Raw genomic sequence first — 20,263 nt, 5'->3', positions numbered from 1 at the left:
TTTTTGTCACATTTTTAAGAATATAGTCTGTTGACATGTGCTGTCTTTTGTATTTGTATAAGTTTTACTGAATTCCAATAATCCCAACTTCAAGATGAAAGTAACTTTAGCTCTTATGTTAAAGAAATAACAATTACACTTCCAGATGGCAAATCGAATTTAAAACAATAGCTCAGAACGCTATAATTCTATACAACGCTGGCGGGGGCCGGGGCTCGGACTTCCTGGCCGTGGAGATCTTGGAGGGCGTGGTTCGCGTGAAGATGGCTCGCGGACAGATCGTGCATTCCGTCACAGTCAATGACGGCCTCTGGCACAAGATGCATCTGTCATTCTACCCCTCCATGATAGAGGTGAGGACGCACCCATTCATTGAACTTTACTCACATAAAATTAAGAAAAAAAAAACTTGTTATTGTGTGCCTTTGCTTTGTGTTTAACTTGTCTGTTTTTTTTTTATAATTAATAAATTGCACTTGCGATATCGTATTTCCATAACATATGATATTAAGTAATGTGAAAAATAAGTAAACATATATTTTTTTGCTCTGACTAATTTTGTACAGTAAAATCTGCTGAGCAAGCTATTTATATAAGAGACACCCCTAAACACAGTATTACCAAATGTAAATAGCTGTAGCTATCGGATATTGAGCTAGCCTTGCTTATCTATTGAGCTGTGCGGATGATATGATGCGATTACTAGAGCTTGGCGACAACTATTCGCGCACAGTTGAAAATGTTATGTTGCTCTGGAATTTGTCGAGAAGTTTTAGCAAAAAAGTACATAAGGCTTGCAAAATTTATTGTTTTATACATTGATGAACTTCTGTTGTTCCTGATATAAACAAAATTTGTGAGTGCGGTCAGTTGTTACATGTTTTAAAACTGCAAAACCATTTAATGTTGCATTGCAAATTTCATTTTGCTTATAGTTATAATTTTACATTTGTACAAGTACGAGTTTAAATCTAATTTTATGTTTTTCTCTTGTATGTGCGACCTTTATCACGCTCCTGTCATGCTATATTTAAGCAAATCTATGCAATATTTATGTTTATGAATATGGTAGGTAGGTAGGTAAAGAAGCTTATCTAGATAAAATGTCACTGAAACACTATCAATCCCGTTTCCTAACTGCTCTAGCTGTAATGAAGATGCGGTATAAAACTAGACAGAACATTACAAAATGCCACCGTAATTAATCTTAATATATATAAATGTTTGTCCTTAATGGAGTCCTAAACCACTTAACTGATTATAATAAAATTCGCACACCATGTGCAGTTCGATCCAACTTGAGAGATAGGATAGTTTAAATCTCAAGTTATAGTCGCAATTTCTTCTAACCACGCGGACGAAGTCGCGGGCAACAGCTAGTATTAATATAAAAGTAATCAAATCTTCGGGCTTTACATCATTTTTAAACTGTTGTCAAAGCGATTAGTCATTATAATACTGTAATAGTGAAAAGGCGAAAGTTAAAGAAAATATTAATGTTTGTGTATGTTAGACACGTCTTTAAACGCGAACTGCTTGACTGATTCTGGCAAAATACGACTTGGATGTAGTTTATACCTTGTATTATTACGCAGGGCTTGCAACTTATAATCTTAATCTAAGATACTTCTTTAATGGTCAAATATATTAAGCGCTGTGCTTGGCGATACTTATAGCGATAATGAAGTTATTTAAGAGGTACTCGTTCGCGAATTATTGGTTCGCTTTTATATATATGTTGAAAACCCTATATGTATTGTTTATTTAGTTAACATTAACGTAACGCTTCAATTCAGTTGCACATTAACTCTGCCTCAATGTACTATTGGTCATTTTTGCATTATTTCATGTGTTGATCGGAAGGTGTAATTGATGTATACAAACATGCAGACATTAACAAAGAGAATTCAAAATTAACTCCTCTATGGCACAATAGGAACTATCAGATACTAATCACAGATTAGAAACTATAATTTATTTGTAATAATTATTTTCACCAGCAGTTTGTTTCATTTTTTTGTTGTCATTTATTTAAATTCAACAAATTCAGTTTGTATTTGTATAGTAACTTTTAGCAACGCCATGTTTCAGCTGACTGTGGACAACATAGCCATGCACACGCGCATCGAGAGCGGCGGCACGCGCTACCTCGACCTGTCCGACTCCTTCTATCTCGGCGGCATTGAGAGCGAGAAGCAGCAGAGAGCCTTCACGAAAGGGATTAAGGCAGCCGATTCTAGTATTATGGTAAGTAATCATCATCATCGGCCTAGCCGTTTCCCGTCTATGTTGGGGTCAGCTTCCAGTCTAACCAGATTCAGCTAAGTACCAGTGTTTTACAAGCAGCGACTGCTTATCTGATCTCCTCAACCCAGTTAACTGGGCAACACGATACCCATTGGTTAGACTGGTTGTCAGACTTTCAAGCTTCTGACTGCCTGTAACGACTGTTTAACGTCCACAATTTAACGTCCTTCCGATACCCATCTATGGACAAACCGCGTCAAGCTTAGCTTAACCTGTGACCGATTCACTTATGCGGTTATAGCTTAGCCATGAGCTCCTCATGGTATTAGGGTAAGTAATCGTATTTGGGTTTTTTTAATGCTATATTTTGCCACTCAAGGGGAACATTTAGTAGGAAGTTAGACTGCTTAGGGTGGTTCGTGCATATATAGCAGCTATAAGTGGAGAAACACGTAGTCTAGCCAAGTGAAGTTTAAGGAATCCGTTTTATGCAGGTATACCGCTTTTCATTTCGTGTTTGAACCTGAACAGGACTTCAAAATTAAAAATTACATTAAATCGTTACGTTTTTGTTTTTTTTCGTATTTTAGACGGATTTGCTTTTTCGTGCCAATATTGCTCTAAAAGGAGGTGAAAATAAGTGTTTACGGTTCTAGAATAGAGGAAATACTGTATGATGATGTTTCTGAGGATATCTATCAACTGTACTTAATCAGCGTCAAAAAGTGAAGTTGAGGTTAACCTGGCAAATTTCATATCAACCTCCCAGGCACCGATTATTGTAATTGCCACAGCTTAGGACCAGACCTACAACCATGCTCACCTACTGTATCAGCCACTGAAGTTCAAGTTCAGCCCAACCAACTGGACTAGGCTCAACATTTGATTGGACCACTACTGATAAAATGAAAAAGATTGATTTTACTATGTGAATGAAACCAATTCTAGGGTGAAGTAGCAGAAGTAAACCCTGTAGATTATTTCAATTTCTTTTTCTTCGAAGATTCCTGCCGGTCATGGTACGAAGAAATCGCACAGGTACAGAGGTTGCTAAATAATAGGCCAACTAGTGAATCACTACACAAAGAGGTTTTTTTATAAAAACTGGATGGAAACAGATCACCGGTTTGAACTATAAATAGTTCTGGGTTGGCTATTCCACATGCGAACTATTTAACTCAAAAGTCTTCAAGACTACTGAAAGAAAGACAGGTTATATGCTTATTTTGGTCTATACTTGAGCAGCACTAGATGTTTGCATTTTACCTCAGAAGACAGCGAGGACTCCTGTTTAAGAATAGAAGTATTATCGATGATTGCAAAAAAGATGAACGATGAGTGTTACTATCCTGCAAAACAATTATATCTTGATGAAAGTATGGTGCTATGGAGAGGGTGACTGAATCTTCGATACTTAAAAACAACAAACGCGGTACAAGTGTGGCAATAAATTGTATATGCTCACGAAAGCAGATGGTTTGATACTGAAGTTCATGGTACAGTTCATAGTTCGAGTGTAGTTGTCATGGAGCTACTTCAAGGGAAACGGAATCGGGGACAATTATTGCGATTATTTCAAATTGCAAAAAACTGCTTTAGAATTAGAACAATACATATTACACGGGGACTCTGCAGAAAGATTAGAAATAATTTTTTCGTAGCAGTCCTAGGTTTAAACGGTTTTAAAAATTGTACATCAACTGTTAAGCGGTACGCAGTTCGCCGAGCAGCTAGCTTACAATAAATATTCTGGTTCAGGCCAACCTAAATTGTCTCCATATGATTACCCAATGAATATGAGAAAATAGACAGACTTTTTGATATTGTGACTCCTATCCTGACATATCTGGACTTTGTGTGTTTTGTTTAGATCATTATTGCTCAGAACTTCACCTGTAATAGTCATTAATTGATAGTTTAAAATAATAATGAGTAGTAATGTAATGTTATGATTAAGCATACTTGCAATTCATATTTTTATATACTTTATTGTAAAGTCTATTGTGTTAGCAATATGCAATGAATAAAAAACCCTTTTAAATAATGACATTTGTATTATTAATACTTAAGTAACAAAATCTAATATTTCACAAACGATAAATAAATAAACGTCGTTATTGGACATAACTATTGAAGATTTCATTTCTCAATAACTTGTGCTCCTGGGTCTGTGTGATTCTGCAATGCGTTTCGTGACAGTCAGTTTAAATTTGATACGGCAAAGGTTTACTTTATGTTATTTATATTACCTTAAAGTTTTCTTGGAAATAAAGACCATAGAAGACTGCCTAATTACAGCGTATATAGACGAGTTTAATCCGAGCTAATGCTCTCAGGTATGGTTTTCATTTCTTTTTTGGTGTGGGAGCAGATTATGTAAAATATCATCATTACAGGGATGCATTAAACCGATAGAAGTTGACGAAAAGCTGTACGGTCTCCCGAACGCGGTGGTGACGTACGGCGTGAGTCCGAAGTGCGTGTGGTGGTACCCGTGCCACGCGAGCCCCGGCAACCCGCCGTGCGGGCCGCGCGCCGCCTGCCACCAGCACGGCGTCGACCACTTCACCTGCAAGTGCGACACCGACCTCTGCATCAATCCCGACTACGCCGAAAAGTACAAGGTACAAACTAACTATTATAGTGTTTTCCCTGCGTATATCCTTTTCCAATCACAACTTTACCTAACGTTTACTTAATACTGTAATACGACTGATACTTTTCTTTTTGATCAATGGCAACGATTCATACTTTTTAATGCCAACTATACATTTCTGTTTCGGTAAACAAGTTCCAAGTGCTATAGACTTAGCAATTTACATATACACTATAAGTAGAAGGAACCCAAATATTATTTAAAAAATATTTTGTTTTTGAACAACTCGCGAAGTCCGAATCTGAAATTAAAATTTCATATTTTAATTTCAGATTCAGCAAGCATTGGCTTAAATATAAACTCCATTTTACAATTACAGGTGTTTTCAAAATCGAGTAGCGAACTGGAACTAGTAGCATTGTTCCCACTGACGGTTCAAGAGGGCGGAGTATCAGTGATTACAACGCAGAACATCGACGTGGTCCTCGACCACCACAAGTACGGCGTGCGCCCGTCAGGGGTTGTGTTACATGTCGCGCAGTCGCCGCAACACGGACGGATTGCGGTTGACTTATCGCTGCAGAGAAACTCGCAACAGTACAACTTCATAGAAGGGGAGAGCAAGTCCAAACAGTTTTTTACACTGCTTGACTTGTCAAGAGATAAGGTAAGCATGGATGAAATATGAGATAAACTAAATTCGCGAAATCAGCGATGTTTTCGTAATATTCGTGTCGTTCACATCGAAATATTGTTATATCTCTTTAAAAAATCTCTGATTCATCAGACCGTCAGAGTAGCGAAGCACCTTCGTGGTACCCCACACCTAATTGTTTGTCGGTAAATGTGTGAAACTATAGTTTGTGCGTTCTAAGATGATATGGGTGACAGGTAATCGTAGTGAAGTTGCCTAACGAAAATATATCGACTCTTTAATAATATCGAATAAGTTCGTAAAGGAAGTGAAATCGGATTTATTGATTTTAGATTTGTTTAATTCAATTGCCAAGAAAAGATTAATTTGTAAATACATAATGAAAACTTTTTTTGTGGTTTTTGGACATTGTAAGATGCGAAAAAAAACCAATAACAACAAACAACGGGCTTCACAAAAACAAAAAACTTACAAAACAATAACCAAATTCACAATCAACAAAAACTTAAAAACTAAAACCAAACAAACCGAACACAAGGCAGATGCACTCGTTCTGACGTTTGACGATTGCGATTTGCAATACGACCAGAAGATGGACGCTCCGATTCATCGATTTGATGTCGATGCAAAAGTTGTGAATCTCTATTGACAAAAGTTCCGTTCTATGCATCTGACATAATTTCATCTTTATTAAAATTAAGATTCATTAAAATATATTACGTAAATAATATTTGTTCCGTTATTAATTATTTAAAGTTAATTTTTTTGACAATAGAAAATAATTCATTTCGTTTGCTTCCTCTATTGTTTACTTGTAAGAAATTTGCGTAGCAAGGAATATGAGACCTGTCACCCATATCATCTTATAACGCACCAACTATAATAGGTACTCCGGATAGTCCCAATATCTACGTGCCATTCTTCATAATTTCCCTTCATTTGAATAGCGACTAATTTATTTTGTGATGCTCAGGTCCGTTACGTGCACGACGGCTCCGAGAACCATCAGGACGCGATCGTCTTAGACATGGAACTGATCCCCGAGACGAAGTTCACACTGCCGAGCTACCTGCAAGGACGGAACACGTTTGTGTTGCACGTGAACGTGACGCCGGTCAACGACCCGCCCGTCTTGAATCTCTTGCCGGGAAAGGTTCTGAGACTTACTCAGGTAGGTGGAAATGTCATCATTAAATGTCATTATCAGATTTTGTTTCATGATATATTAATGTTTTTTTATGTGAAAGACAATTATTAGATAAATGAGTCTAACAATGAGGGAAATTGATAGTGTAATATTCTGTGTATTGAAAGTAATGTTTATGCATTTCTATATTATTGTGTACCAAACGTAACCCGGTACTTGCATATACATTTAGAATATTTTTTTATTTGACAATATATACTTTAACACTTTGAGAGTGTATAGGCTCAAATAATGATTTGTCAATTAAATCAATCATTCACTAAATTAAACTAATAGCAATTTAGATTTAGTATGAACATATTCGTAACACATGTTTAGCCTTATGAAATTAAAACCCAATTGACGCATTAGTTGCTGCACGTTTTAGTTAATATAAGCATGGTTTATTTTAATGTTTGGTGTTTAATATTGTTTAACACAGAATGTTCTTTTCAGTATTATTATTTTTGCAATTATTTACCATCAGAAACAATACTAGTATTTTAGTTAAAATCTTTATTATATCACCGTTTATGAATGTTTGAATGTAAATAGAGTTTGAAATGTTACGAGCATATAAGTGTTATTTTTACGATTGCTAATATGCGAGGTCAAACATTAACAAGCGTTATATTATCAGGTTTACCTGCTACCTGGTTAACCTGCATCCAAACTCAACTCGACAAGTGGCATGTTGACAGCTAGTAATGTTATAGCGTTACAGCACAAAGACACTAATAACACAAAAATGATTATAGACATCTTTATCAACTTAAAAAAAAAATACGATAGATCTGTTTATATTGAAAAAGTGGGTACTTAGCTACTGCTGGCCATCGGTAGGAATTGTCACCATTTAACTCCATAAAAAATATAGTTTTGTGTAAGGTTTCCGAATGTTTTATAATTTCTGTTTATTTTATTTTATTTACTGTTTTGATATTTTCAGAATGTGTCCAGCGCTTCAGATTATTTTATAATTTGCTTTTGTGTAGTTGCATGCATTGTTTGCCCCACGAACGCCAAGAGCACTACCGATTAACCTTTAATTTGATTGTGTGAGTATTTTTAATTTATCTTAACCTATTGTTCTGTTCTTTATACGCCTGTCCATCAGAGGAGTGTAAACATACCTATGAATATTGAAATGAAACTACTTTTACGGATTTTTTTTCGAAACCCAAGAGCAGCGCTGCCAGACATCAAGACACAGTGAGCTCATACTGCGTAGGTTGGACCACAAATAATTAATTAAAATATGAAGGTAGAACGAGCAACATCTTCTGTCAAGACGAACGCCATCTCAGTCTGCCCGTGACCATGATACTTGCAAAGGTTTCGAAGGAACTAAAATCTAAAATTAAACCGCGAAAAAATCCGTAGAAGTAGTTTCATTTCAATGTCTAACATTCGCGTAAACCTAAAAAACCACTATACCTATGAATACCCTCCACCACCCGTTTTTAAGAACGTATCACTAATATGTTCTGCTGTTTTTGACATTGTTTAGTTCTTAACGAGAGGTCGTTCTGACGGCAATTTGACGTATTGCTAAAAACGAATAACCCGCAAATATAAATAGTTTTAATATTAAAAAGCATGTCACACAAATTAACGTATTTTTAACAATCATTATTGCTTAATTAAACATAATAACGTTTAATGCAATAAATAAATTAAATAGCAATATCACAGTAGAAAATAAATTATTTTGCAAACGTTGTAATTAGTTAATGCCTGGACAACGTAACATCGCAATTCAATAGAAAAAAAACTAAAATAATTTAAATGCATGACTATTACATTAATTTTCGAAAAAATAACTTTGAATTGTAATTTCATTTTTTTGGAGCGAGGGCTCAGAGTAATGTAAATTGTACACAGGTACAGGTACAGGTTGTATGCATTAATTCTTAGCTGTTTTTAATTATTATTATCAACTAAAACAATGGAACCCTAGCCGTCGCAGTGTGTTGTATACGAGTCGTGACTTGCAGGGCACGCGCAAGGCAATCACTTCAGATATACTGAAGGCGGAGGACCCCGACACGGCGCCCGAGGACCTGCTCTACACCGTGCTACACGGGAAGAATGAAGCTAACAGGTAACCCCATCAAGCTTTCTAGAAGTTTCTAGAACTAGTTTGACTGCATGGAGCATGAGGTCACCATGCCAAACGCATGAAGCGCAACATGTTGCAAATGTCGCAAGCAAGGCTTTGTATCTTTGTCAAAGTGACTTGAATGATTGTGAAACCCGCCGACACAACAATTAAATATCAAAATACGGGAGTAGATTTATTAGAAAAAAAAAAATGGCTTTCATTATTTGCTACGGCCATACATAATGAAACGGCAATAAAAAATTACAAACTCTTTGAGATTGACGAGGTAATGTTTATAATACAACATCCACAAACTGTCAACTTCATAATGTTACTTTGATACAAGTCTCTTAAGTCCTATCAGCAATAATATGGTTTATCGGTACGCATTGATGATAAACCCTGCCTCTGATCCCCTGGTTCACAAAGTCATAGGCAAAGGTAGTGTTGTTCATTTGTATCTGGTGTAAAATACTCTTGTGTCACGATGCATGATTGAAATCCTCCGAAACGGCTCGACCGATTCTCATGAAATGTTGATTGCATACTGTACGCTTTACCTGAGAATCGGACAACATACCCCTTTTTTACTCTCAAAAACTCATTTGTATGTTTGCTGTGATAGCTAGTATCTACATAAAACATATGCTGATCAATGCCGTTCCTTTTCTATGCCGGAATACGGACTTCGCCAAAAAATCGCGTACTACTACTGAAACAAGCGTTTACGTATTAAACTGTCTAAACTGTTATTTTTTGTCTACAGCGGTCACATAGAGATGTCGGGCCAGCCGGTGGACTCGTTCACACAACAAGACATCGACTCCGGCGTCATATCGTACGTGCACGGAACGAACAACGAGAAGCAACTCAACAAGACCTCCCTCAGATTGACACTACAAGTAAGAAAGAGAGCATCCCTCTTTCATTTTACCGTTTTTTTTTAAGCCTATAATAAGATATGAGCGCCGTATACAATAATGGCATAATGATGAAAGTCAGACTAAGTGAAAAAATACCATACGTGATGACAACTCTCCAATGACAACTCTTATTATAATTCAAGACATCCATCATGGCCTAGCCTTGCAAATAAGGTATTATCTGTAACGCTCTTAGCTAATGATGATAACGTTACACATAGAGATCAAAGTATACAAGTACTGTGTATGAGAAACACGGCTACATTTTTATTACATACTTCAAACGAACCAACTTAAAATAATTTGAGTGTTGTTAACACTACTTCCATTTTATGACCTGCCAAACATGAGCCTCTGCTCTCCTCAGCAATTTATCGCACTCATACATTTCACATTACAGGTATCTGACGGCATCGAGACCAGTGGTCCGGGCATCCTGCGTATATCCATAGTGCCGCTGCAAGTGCGCCTGGTGAACAACACCGGCTTGCAGCTCGTACACAACTCGTACGTCATCATCACCGCTGATAACCTCACCTTCACTACCAACGCTGATGAGACCAACGTGCCTGTCAAGTAAGTACTTACACGGAACTTTTAATCAAAGAAAAATCTAACCAGAAGTTTAAGGATGTTGTATCGGTTTCTTAACCAATACATATCATAACCCCAATAAGAAACATTTCTAACGACTAAAAATACCTTTGCCAAGTAATAAGAAAAGCAATACAATATACAAAAGGTTGTTTGCTAATGGGCGTGTTCCGCGTAACTGGCAATACTGGTTTGTTGAGTCAACCATATGTGCTGCTGTTGTTGTTAATAGAATTCATCATCGACCTAGAATTTTCCCAAATATGTTGGGGTCGGCTTCCAGTCTAACCGGATTCAGCTAAGTACCAGTGTTTTACAAGGACCGACTGCCTATCTGACCTCTTCAACAGAGTTTCCTGGGCAACACGATACCCCTTGTCTGATACTTAGACTTTCAAGCTTCTGACTACCTGTAACGACTGTCAAAGATGTAGGAATAACGGCCGGGACCCACATTTAACGTGCCTTCCGAAACACGGAGGAACTCGTTATGGCAAAGACGGTCACCCACCTACGGACTAACCGCGTCAAGCGTAGCTTAACCTGTGATCGATACACTTATGCGGTTATAGCTTTGCCACGAGCTCCTGTTAATAGAATTATAAGGTTTTAATATCTGATTTCCACAGGTATGACATAGTAAAACCACCCCAGTTCGGTGTGGTGGAGCGACTGCGAGTGTTGGACGGCACGTGGCAGACCGTGGACTCCTTCACAAGTGAAATGGTGACGTTCGGCCGAGTCAGATACATGCACTTACTGGGGAACCCATCGCATGACGAGTTTAAGGTAAATGCCTAATTTAATTATACACACTTCTGGTATTTAGGATATGGTTTCATAGTTATTTAATGTCTGTCGTGTTCCACAGTTCAAAGCTTCAGTTGGCACAATACGAACGAATACCCTTTACGATTTTCGACTTACATTCATAAAACTCGAACTTTACCAATCAGTGAATGAAGAACTTGTATTAAACAACACAAGAGAGGCTTTCATATCGTCTCAGCATCTCAAGTTCAAGACTAATCCTCTCGCATTGCCAAGTGATCGCGTGATCTACACGATACTGAGGCCACCCAAGTACGGCATACTGCATCTGTCGTCAGGAAAACATCATCTGCAAATGCACAACACATTCACACAACAGAACATTGACACTGATCAACTATGGTATCGATTACACAGAAGAGCTTACTCTCATATACAAGATGAGTTTACATTTGTCGTGGGGGCTACGGAGTGCGAAAACATAACGGGTGTTATGACTATACGACATACTCCTGGTACTATAACATCAGACCGGTCTGAAGGACGTGTGCACACCACCTTGGAGCGACTACAAGTCACAGAAGGATCCAGGATGGTCATCCCCGCAACTCACTTAAACTTCCGAACGGATGCTGTTACTAATCTCATTTTTAACATCACTCACTTACCCAGACACGGCAAAATCGAAGTGATCAACGATATCCTCAAAATTATGAGAGATAATACGACCTATTTTACATTAGAAGAACTGAATTCTGATCGAGTATATTACGCTCACGATGATTCCGAAAGCAGACATGATTCGTTCCACTTCATGGCTTTGAGTCCCGAGCCTGAGGATTTCCAATACGTCGGCGTGTTTCACATCGATATTATATTGAAGAACGACAACAGCCCTGTGAGAGCAAACGATAACGTGTTTCACATTGTCCACGGCGGGGCGAGACTGATAACTGCTCGGGACCTGAGCTATACCGATGCAGATTTAGATACGAAACCATCTGATATAATCTACACTGTTCAGCGATACATCAAAGATCCTCCGAACGGTGGAATTTTTAGAGCTGACAATCCCTCAGAGCAAATAGCGCAATTCTCTCAAGATGATATCAATAAAAACTTAGTGTTGTTCAAGCATCAGGGTAAAGAGTATGGCAAGATGGCTTTCTGGATTTCGGATGGATTGTTCGATGTAAACGGCAACCTGGAGATACAGGCTTCCCCGCCCTTCATAAGAATGTATTCGACTAACGGGTCCATCGTGGAGAATGGGAAAGCAGTTGTAATTACTGCCAGAGACATGCAGGTAATTTCATGAATTATTTTCTCAGCTTTTCTTCGTTACCCCATGAATGCGAAACGATAATGTGTATAATATCTACTTTAGGTTGACACGAACATGAACTGCCTTGAAGAAGACATCCGTTATGAAGTAACACTGGAACCGAAACACGGTACTATAGAAGTCGGCGAGGGACAGGGAGCATACACCTTCACTCAGCTGGACGTAGCCGCGGGCAGAGTGTCGTACAGACATCGGGAACCGAAGACACCCACTGATCAATTCAGGTAAGTTTTACTGCCAACATGTGAAGCTGTAATTTTCACTATAAGGTTAAATGTGAATAATAATTCGATAGTTACTAATTTCCACATACAATTCGATTCGTGTTGGGGTTCTCATAGAGACACCCAACACAACACATAAATGAAGATTTGCCTCCTTGGCTCCCATCACGAGTCCCTTGAGACGTATGATCCCTTGGATTGGATTCATGCGACCTCTATGAGCCGCCAAACCGTAACCCGTGCAGTTTCATTACCACAATCATCAATGGTTCATGTCTTTGAAGCCATTGTGTTTTTGTAAACTGTTATATCCGGATCCATTACCACCATTCACTCCATCCCTTATAACAATACGGATTTAACAAATACGTTATCCTTAAAGGTTCAAAGTGATGTGTCTGGACACTTGGGGCGAGGGTGTGTACATGATCAAGATATTCCCCTCCAGCTACTGGGAACCGCTCCGCGTGACCACTAATAGGCCTCTCATTGTGGAAGAATCGACCAGTGTTAATGTCACCAGGGACATATTAGAGGTAAGGAATTCACGTAAACTGATTGCTCATGTTAAGTGCAACTGTCTACTAGAATATTACAATGTTTTATTCTATTATATAGGTGATGCATCCTCAAATCGAACCATCAAATATCGTGTACCAAGTAACAGACGGGCCCTACCACGGCTGGTTAGAAATAACCACAACACCGGGCACTCTCGAGCTGGAGAACTACAACGAAGAACCAGTTCACATCAAGGTCTTCGACCAGTCCATCATCAACGCTAACCGACTAGTTTACGTCCAGTCCGGCGTCAACAGGACACGAGACAGGATTCGAATGGACGTCACCAACGGAATCGTGTGGCTTCGAGACGTAGAGCTGAACGTAGTTATAATCCCGGAACATTTTTACGTGGCGGCATCGAACTTGACCGTCGTTGAAGGCGAGGCGGTGAGCGTCAAACCAGATTTGTTCAGAACCGTCACGGAGTTCTACAGAGGGAAAGTCGTGGCTTACAAAGTAGTCGAGAAACCTAAGTTTGGAAAGATTGTGATGGCCGATCAGGAGCTCAATCTCTTACCTGTATTGAAACTCAATTCTGGAAACATTCAGGTTAGTGATCCCTTTTGAAAACCAAGGTCATTTTCAGTCTATCACAATTTGTAATTAAGATTGTTTTATTAATGTAATTATTGTTTCTACAGTATGCTAACGACGGGTCAGAGGAATCATCAGACTTGTTCAGACTAGTAGCCATGACGGAGAACAGCAAGGAGAGCGAGCCGTTCGCCGTCCACATAAACATAGTGCCGGTGAACGACGAGCCGCCGATAGTGGCCGCCAACACGGGGCTCTGCGTCTGGGAGGGAGGGACCTTCACCTTCACCACCAAAGAGCTTTGTGAGTACAGGTTATGATTCATTGACTTTGAAAATGTTGGACTTTTATGTAGCATTAAAAAAAAATCTATGTTGTTCGACATCTAACGTAATTTTATGTCTATCTATTATTGTTGTTCATAGCATGTAAATCTAATACATTGAGACATTTTGTTTGTAGGATTTTGTGCTCATACCATGACCTACTTTACACATGTGTTTAACCTAGAGTGGAAGAGTGCTAGTATGGGTGACATCGTGACAACGTAGGGAATTCACGGTATCAGTGTTAGAAAACTATCTGTTTAAATAATTCTAATATGAAGCCAATCTATTAAAATATAAAAAAAGAGCTAAGACAAGATTGCCATACGAAAGATTTTAACGTATTAACAAGTAAACCAAATGATTTTTATTTATTCCAATTATTCTATTAAGCAGCAGTAATTGAACCACAAGATCACACTGGACCTGATTGGCTAAGGGTTTATAGAAATGCTTTATATGTATTCAGATGTGAACGACATCGACACGCCTCCCGAAAACGTGACCGTCCGCGTGGTGGACATCGTGTCCGGATACATCGCCATGCGCGGCAGCCTCGACACCGCCGTGCATCGGTTTACTCAGCAAGACATCGACAACGGGAAAGTTGTGTTCGTGCACAAAAGTAAGTCACGTCTATCGATCACTATATAAACCACCAACACACGATTCCTTATTCCATGCTTTTATTGGTTAATTTCTTGTTCCAGATGGCACAAAAGGCAAAATGATTTTCAACGTCACCGATGGACTGCACGAATTGTCGAAAATCACCTTCCTTATAACCACCAAATCCGTCTCATTGAAACTATCAAGAAAACAAAACTTGCGCGTGTTTCCGCTCATGAGAGAACCTTTGAACAATTACTTCCTCATGTCCAAGTGCTCTGACCCTACGAGGACTATCATTTATAAAGTGGATAGAGCGCCAACTCTCGGCAGACTTATAATGTTAAACGGAGAAAGCCACCATCGATCAATAAAACAGTTTACACAACAAGATGTCAACAATTCAGCGGTGTTTTATGAGCATACTCACCCATTCTCTGATTTATACACAAACGACTCGTTCATATTCACAGTGGAAGCTCCGCTAGCCAAACCACTGACGGACCAAATATTCAACATAGATATATCCGTGTCCTCTGGTGGTCTTGCCAAGTACGTCAACATACCCCAAATTAAAGTACAAGAAGGTGATAAAGTGCCCATTAAGGTGAATGTGAGTAACGTCATCACGTATTTAGAGACTCAGGCAGGATTGAGGCAACCTCAGATAGAAGCGCAGTGGTCTCAGCCGTCTCATGGTGAACTGAAACCATTCATGTCATCGCTGACGCAGTCTCAAATAGAAAGCGGAGTCGTCAACTACGAGCACGACGATTCCGACACCCTTCAGGATAAAATCGACATGTCGCTGTATTTACTACCAGACTACGTCCTGCTGTGCAACGTTACAATACCTATCCATATAATTCCGGTCAACGATCAGCCCTTCAGATTGCTCACAGACAGTCCACAAATTCAAGTTGTACAAGGCGAGAATTACACCATCACTAAAAATGATCTGTTAACTGAGGATGCCGACACGGGCCCAACCGGCATCCTGTACGATATCATCAGTGGCCCAACGCAAGGGCGGATGGTAATGCTTGACAAAAATCACACTGTCTATGAAGCACATTCGATTAACAAGTTCACGCAAGACGACATTAACAACGGCAGAGTTATTTACGAACATTCTGGAATTCTACAAACTGCTACTTTCTATTTCCGGGTTTGGGATGGACAGTTCAAACCGACGTATACAGTTTTCACAATAGACGTGTTGCCGGTCATTCTAAATGCTACGTCTTTGCATCCTATATACCTACAACAGGGCTCAAATGTAGCAGCAGTAACCACGGAACAAATATACGTAGAGACAAACGCAAAGACATCTAAAGTTCTATACAATATCACTCGTCAGCCCCTCCACGGTATGATATACATAGGGCGAAATCCGGTGTCATACTTCACTCATAGAGATTTGATGGAGAAAGTTGTGATATACATGCAAAATGACATGACGACTGCCAACGACAGCTTTGATCTAATAGCGTACGTGCACAACAGCAACGCAACCCGTCCATTCACCATTGAGGTTATAGTTCAACCTTTGATGGCACTCGGAGATCTGCGGGTCGAAATCGAAAAAGCCAAGATAACACTGAGCACCATGGATGCAACCGGACTCGCCAAACTGACAGCCAGTGATCCTGTGTACACGCTGTTGAGGAAGCCAAGGTTTGGTATGATAAAGAAGATTATTAGAAGTTCTGGTGAGAAAACAAGCGCCAGAGAAAGAGAGGTGGCGTACTTCACTCACGAGGACGTGAAAGCCGGGGTCATATACTTTGTGACCAAGAAGAAAGTGAGTGAGCTGAATGGATTTGAGGACAGCTTCAGGTTCCTGCTGGCCGCCACGATCTTTCAGCCGGCTGTTGGCGACGTCAAGATCTACATAGGCAACAGACAGAAGAAGAATCTTCCCGGACCGAATGACCCAGAGAGCCATGAGGGTGTTCCGGTAAGTGTTGATTTCTTTTCTGTGCTATATTTTTCGTAGAATGTACGGTTTGCCTAATTTTAGTTTTATTGTCTTACATTATTGGATGGTAATCTTTTCTCCAATTTGGGCATTTCTAAGTTTTGGCAATTTATGTTTTAGTGGCATATTTATTCTTATTTTCATTGCAACGCTGGTTATGGTAAAATTCTCTGAGTGCGACGTGTTGCTGTTTCCATCACCGCGTAGGACAAGCATTGTGTGCTTCTTCTGAGTCCGAGTGTCTGAAATTTTGGACGCAACCCATTAAGTCCGTTTTAAAAGTTCCTGAAAAAGGTCTACGTTAATATAAATACATATTTGATTTTTAACAGGTGGCTAACGGCGAAGCGGCGTCCTACTATATGATGATCCTGATGGCTCTATCGGGCACCGTTCTTGCCATCATCGTGATATTCGGGCTGCTGAAGTGTCGGCGGTACCTGATGCGGGACCAGAACGCGCTGGTGAAGATCCACGGCCAGAGCCAGGGTGCCGTGGCTCCCATACCGCTGCCGAGACCGCCCGACCATCTCATGCCCTCGCCCTCACAGGGCACGCCGCCTATTAAACGGTAACGACTGAATATAATTGATATTTGAAATGTCATAACACATGCTTTAATCCTTACTCGTTCTTACTAGTCCCTTCTAGTCTCTACTAGTCCCTACTACTATTATAAATGCGAAAGAAACTCTGTCTATCTGTCTGTTACGCTTTCATGTCTAAAACACTCAACTGATTTTAGGAAGAACATAAGATAGTTTTTAATCCGGGCTTTTGAAGAGTTCTCTTGGAAACGCGATATAACCGACCTCGAAGCGGGCGAAAAGCTAGTATAATATATTTGCAAAAAGAAAGCTCAAGAAAGCAAGAAATTAGTATTATTTTTTTATTAACTCTTACAACTCCTCTATAAAACTAAAGATTAAGACATTTTTAACTTTGCTAGTAGCTTGTAACTTCCATTCGATATAGACACCATTTTTTTGTCGCTGGGAAAAAATGCTTTTACGCTATCCCCCTTCCCGCCGGGGGGCGAGAGAGGGGTATGTGAGACTCCCCGGTGAACGGCGTTCCCGGTATACCCACTAAAAAGATCCAGCGGCACTCCGACCTCGCCTGAGTGGAGGAGGCCTGGGAGTCCATGTCGTCCAGTCCCCCACCGGCGATTCGATATAGACACTAGGTCCAACGTCGATATAAATTATTTCTAGGAACTCTTACAGCCCCTCTATATTTATCGACAAAAATAATAATGTAACTTCATATAACACTGAATACGAAATATAAGTTAATTTTATCAGATTATCTTTATTAGCCATGCCACTGTTTATGTAAATGTCGTGTCCCCCCTCAGCTACGTATCGTCGGAGCAGTCAGTGCAGACCGGCGCGAGCACGCCGCTGCCGTCGGGCGGCAGTGTGGCCTGCAAGGTGACGCCGCTCGCCGACGCCGCGCTGCCCGACCTCAACGCCAGGTACCCCTACGGGACCGACGATCATACTGACGTGAGTTACACATTACGACTTACCTTTATTTTTAGTAGCTTATCATCATCATTCACAGCCTTTATCCTCCCACATCTGGGTACAGGCCTCCCCTTTCTTGTGCCAATTTCTATGGTCCTCTGATAGTCTCATCCGGACTCAACCCTCTCAGTAGCATATGATCCTCAGAAATTGCGTATGAAATGTTTACTCTTTTACATCGGTTCATTTAACCCAAATATTGCTGTCTACAGTCACAATCTCGCAACTTTATCTTGCTATGTTAGTAGTATAGACTATAAAAAACCGTTTTTTTAAGAAATTTATGTTTATTGCGAATTAACTCGATGTGCGCTGTCTACATTAAATATTCAAGAAAACGGGTGAATAAATGTTCATCAACCACTTCTTTTTCAACTTGGCGATATTGAAGCCCTAGAGTAAAATGTTTATATTATATCAAAATAACCAAACATAAATGTACATAGTAGTGTATGACGACAATAATAACGAAGCAATCAGTACGGGTCGTTGCAGGCGGAGGACTGGAGCAGCTACGAGGCGAGCGAGTCCGCGTTCCCGGTGCGGGGCGGCGGCGCGCCCGCCAACCCCATGCTGCGCCGCAACCAGTACTGGGTCTGACCCAAGGACACCTACACACTGCCGAGGCCGCCTAGACTAGGTCAGTTGGACACACACGAATTTACCAAAGCAGCGGTGATATATTTATCAATATTTTGTCATAACAGAAGGTTGAAAGGCGGAAATTGTAGCCCTAAAGATTCAAATCCTGTGTTCGCATTTCCTGTTTCTGCAATTCACAGTCTCATTCCACTACCACCACAGCTACAGCTATTTACTTTAGCCTATAGATGTATTGCCTGTAAAGTTTATTGCTTCCGTTGTTTTTAACCAGTCTGATTACTTACAAGGAGTGTAAGATGTAAGTTTATACTTCATAAAAATCTAATTTGCATAGAATAATGACTTGGTCAATTTGTATTGTAGACTGTAGGGTATGTGTGTTCCGAATTCTTTTATACACTGCCTTTCACATGAAGTTCGTTCGGTTAATAAAATATGTTTTCCGCGTTTACAGTAACGGTGACCGCGCACGACAAGTGCGTCACACTGAACCGTCGCCTGCGGCGGCGCGGCGTCGACTTAGTTCCTACGCCTTTTCTACTTAGCAACTACACCGGGAAACATGAGAGTTGCGAAATTACCCTCTAAGTGAGTCGTTATGTTGTCTCATCATTGTTGGCCCACTTTGGAGAAAGAGACGGTCAATAACATACACCTACCTATAGGCAAAAATGTATTAGGGCAGTTATGTACTAATTAAAATGTTTAACAGTATTAAAACTTCAAACTTCAAATATTTATTGCGATCATGAGTGGATACAGATGTTATAAAACTTAAAGGTACATACATGATACCCTGTTAGGGCGCAGCAATACAATTACAGTACTTATAGAATTACTTACTCACTAAATCTTACACACTATTCTATTTATCTTATATATAAGTATATTATACACATCACACACTTATACATGTATGTACACGTATGTATGTATAACATATGTGTATATAAATGCATACACATATATGAATATATGCATATTATATATATTATTGAATTTATTTATGCTTATATTGTAATTTAATCATTATTCTTATATTATTTATTTTAACATATTTTAATTGAATGGTTTTTGTACAAAAACCATTCTTATATCATATTGTTTCATATTTTAGTTCTGTCCTCGAAAAACTCTTTTATGCTGTAATAGCATTTTTCGATCAGATATTTTTTTAATTTAATTTTGAATATATTTAAGCTGGAGGTTTCTTTTAGTTTTTGCGGTATTTTATTGTATATTTTAATACACATTGCATATGGCCCAGAATGATATATGGATAACTTTGATGTCGGTATTGCGAGCGAATTTTTATGTCTTAAGTTGCGCGGTTGTGAGTATTGGTCTTTCTGTAGGGAAAATAAATGAATATGTTTCTTAACAAATAGACAGATTTCAAAGATGTACATGGATGGTAATGTAAGTATGCCAAGTTCAATGAAGTGTGGCCTGCAGCTATCCATTCCGTCGAT

General features: G+C 39.4%; 1 protein-coding gene across 2 annotated transcripts; it reads left to right on the top strand.

The window, feature by feature from the left end:
- The first annotated feature begins 28 nt into the window (after nucleotides 1–28).
- LOC113506652 (chondroitin sulfate proteoglycan 4) lies at nucleotides 29–19,670 on the top strand. 2 transcript variants are annotated; one of them, XM_026889480.1, is made up of 20 exons: nucleotides 29–353; nucleotides 2,092–2,247; nucleotides 4,644–4,871; nucleotides 5,223–5,510; nucleotides 6,472–6,669; nucleotides 8,682–8,788; nucleotides 9,555–9,690; nucleotides 10,112–10,287; nucleotides 10,935–11,094; nucleotides 11,177–12,382; nucleotides 12,464–12,645; nucleotides 13,028–13,181; nucleotides 13,264–13,758; nucleotides 13,851–14,046; nucleotides 14,539–14,694; nucleotides 14,780–16,638; nucleotides 16,992–17,230; nucleotides 18,017–18,167; nucleotides 18,684–18,828; nucleotides 19,246–19,670. In XM_026889480.1, the coding sequence occupies exons 1-19, from the start codon at nucleotides 264–266 to the stop codon at nucleotides 18,786–18,788; spliced, it is 6,282 nt and encodes a 2,093-aa protein (XP_026745281.1). In that variant the 5' UTR covers nucleotides 29–263; the 3' UTR covers nucleotides 18,789–18,828; nucleotides 19,246–19,670. The 2 variants fall into 2 exon arrangements, with proteins under 2 accessions (XP_026745281.1, XP_026745280.1); XM_026889479.1 differs by having other exon boundaries at nucleotides 18,669–18,828.
- The last annotated feature ends 593 nt before the right edge of the window (nucleotides 19,671–20,263 follow it).

The sequence above is a fragment of the Trichoplusia ni genome (genome assembly GCF_003590095.1).
Source record: "Trichoplusia ni isolate ovarian cell line Hi5 chromosome 21 unlocalized genomic scaffold, tn1 tig00002120_group20, whole genome shotgun sequence".
NCBI lineage: Eukaryota > Metazoa > Arthropoda > Insecta > Lepidoptera > Noctuidae > Trichoplusia > Trichoplusia ni.
The sequence above is the reverse complement of the archived record's forward strand: the minus strand, read 5'-3'. Positions and strand labels throughout refer to the sequence as shown.

Excerpts from the sequence above, each read along its gene's own strand:
- LOC113506652 (XM_026889479.1), top strand. The coding sequence starts at position 264 with ATGGCTCGCGGACAGATCGTGCATTCCGTCACAGTCAATGACGGCCTC. Across the intron at positions 4,872-5,222 it reads ACTACGCCGAAAAGTACAAG|GTGTTTTCAAAATCGAGTAG; the intron begins GTACAAACTAAC and ends TTACAATTACAG. Across the intron at positions 5,511-6,471 it reads TTGACTTGTCAAGAGATAAG|GTCCGTTACGTGCACGACGG; the intron begins GTAAGCATGGAT and ends TGTGATGCTCAG.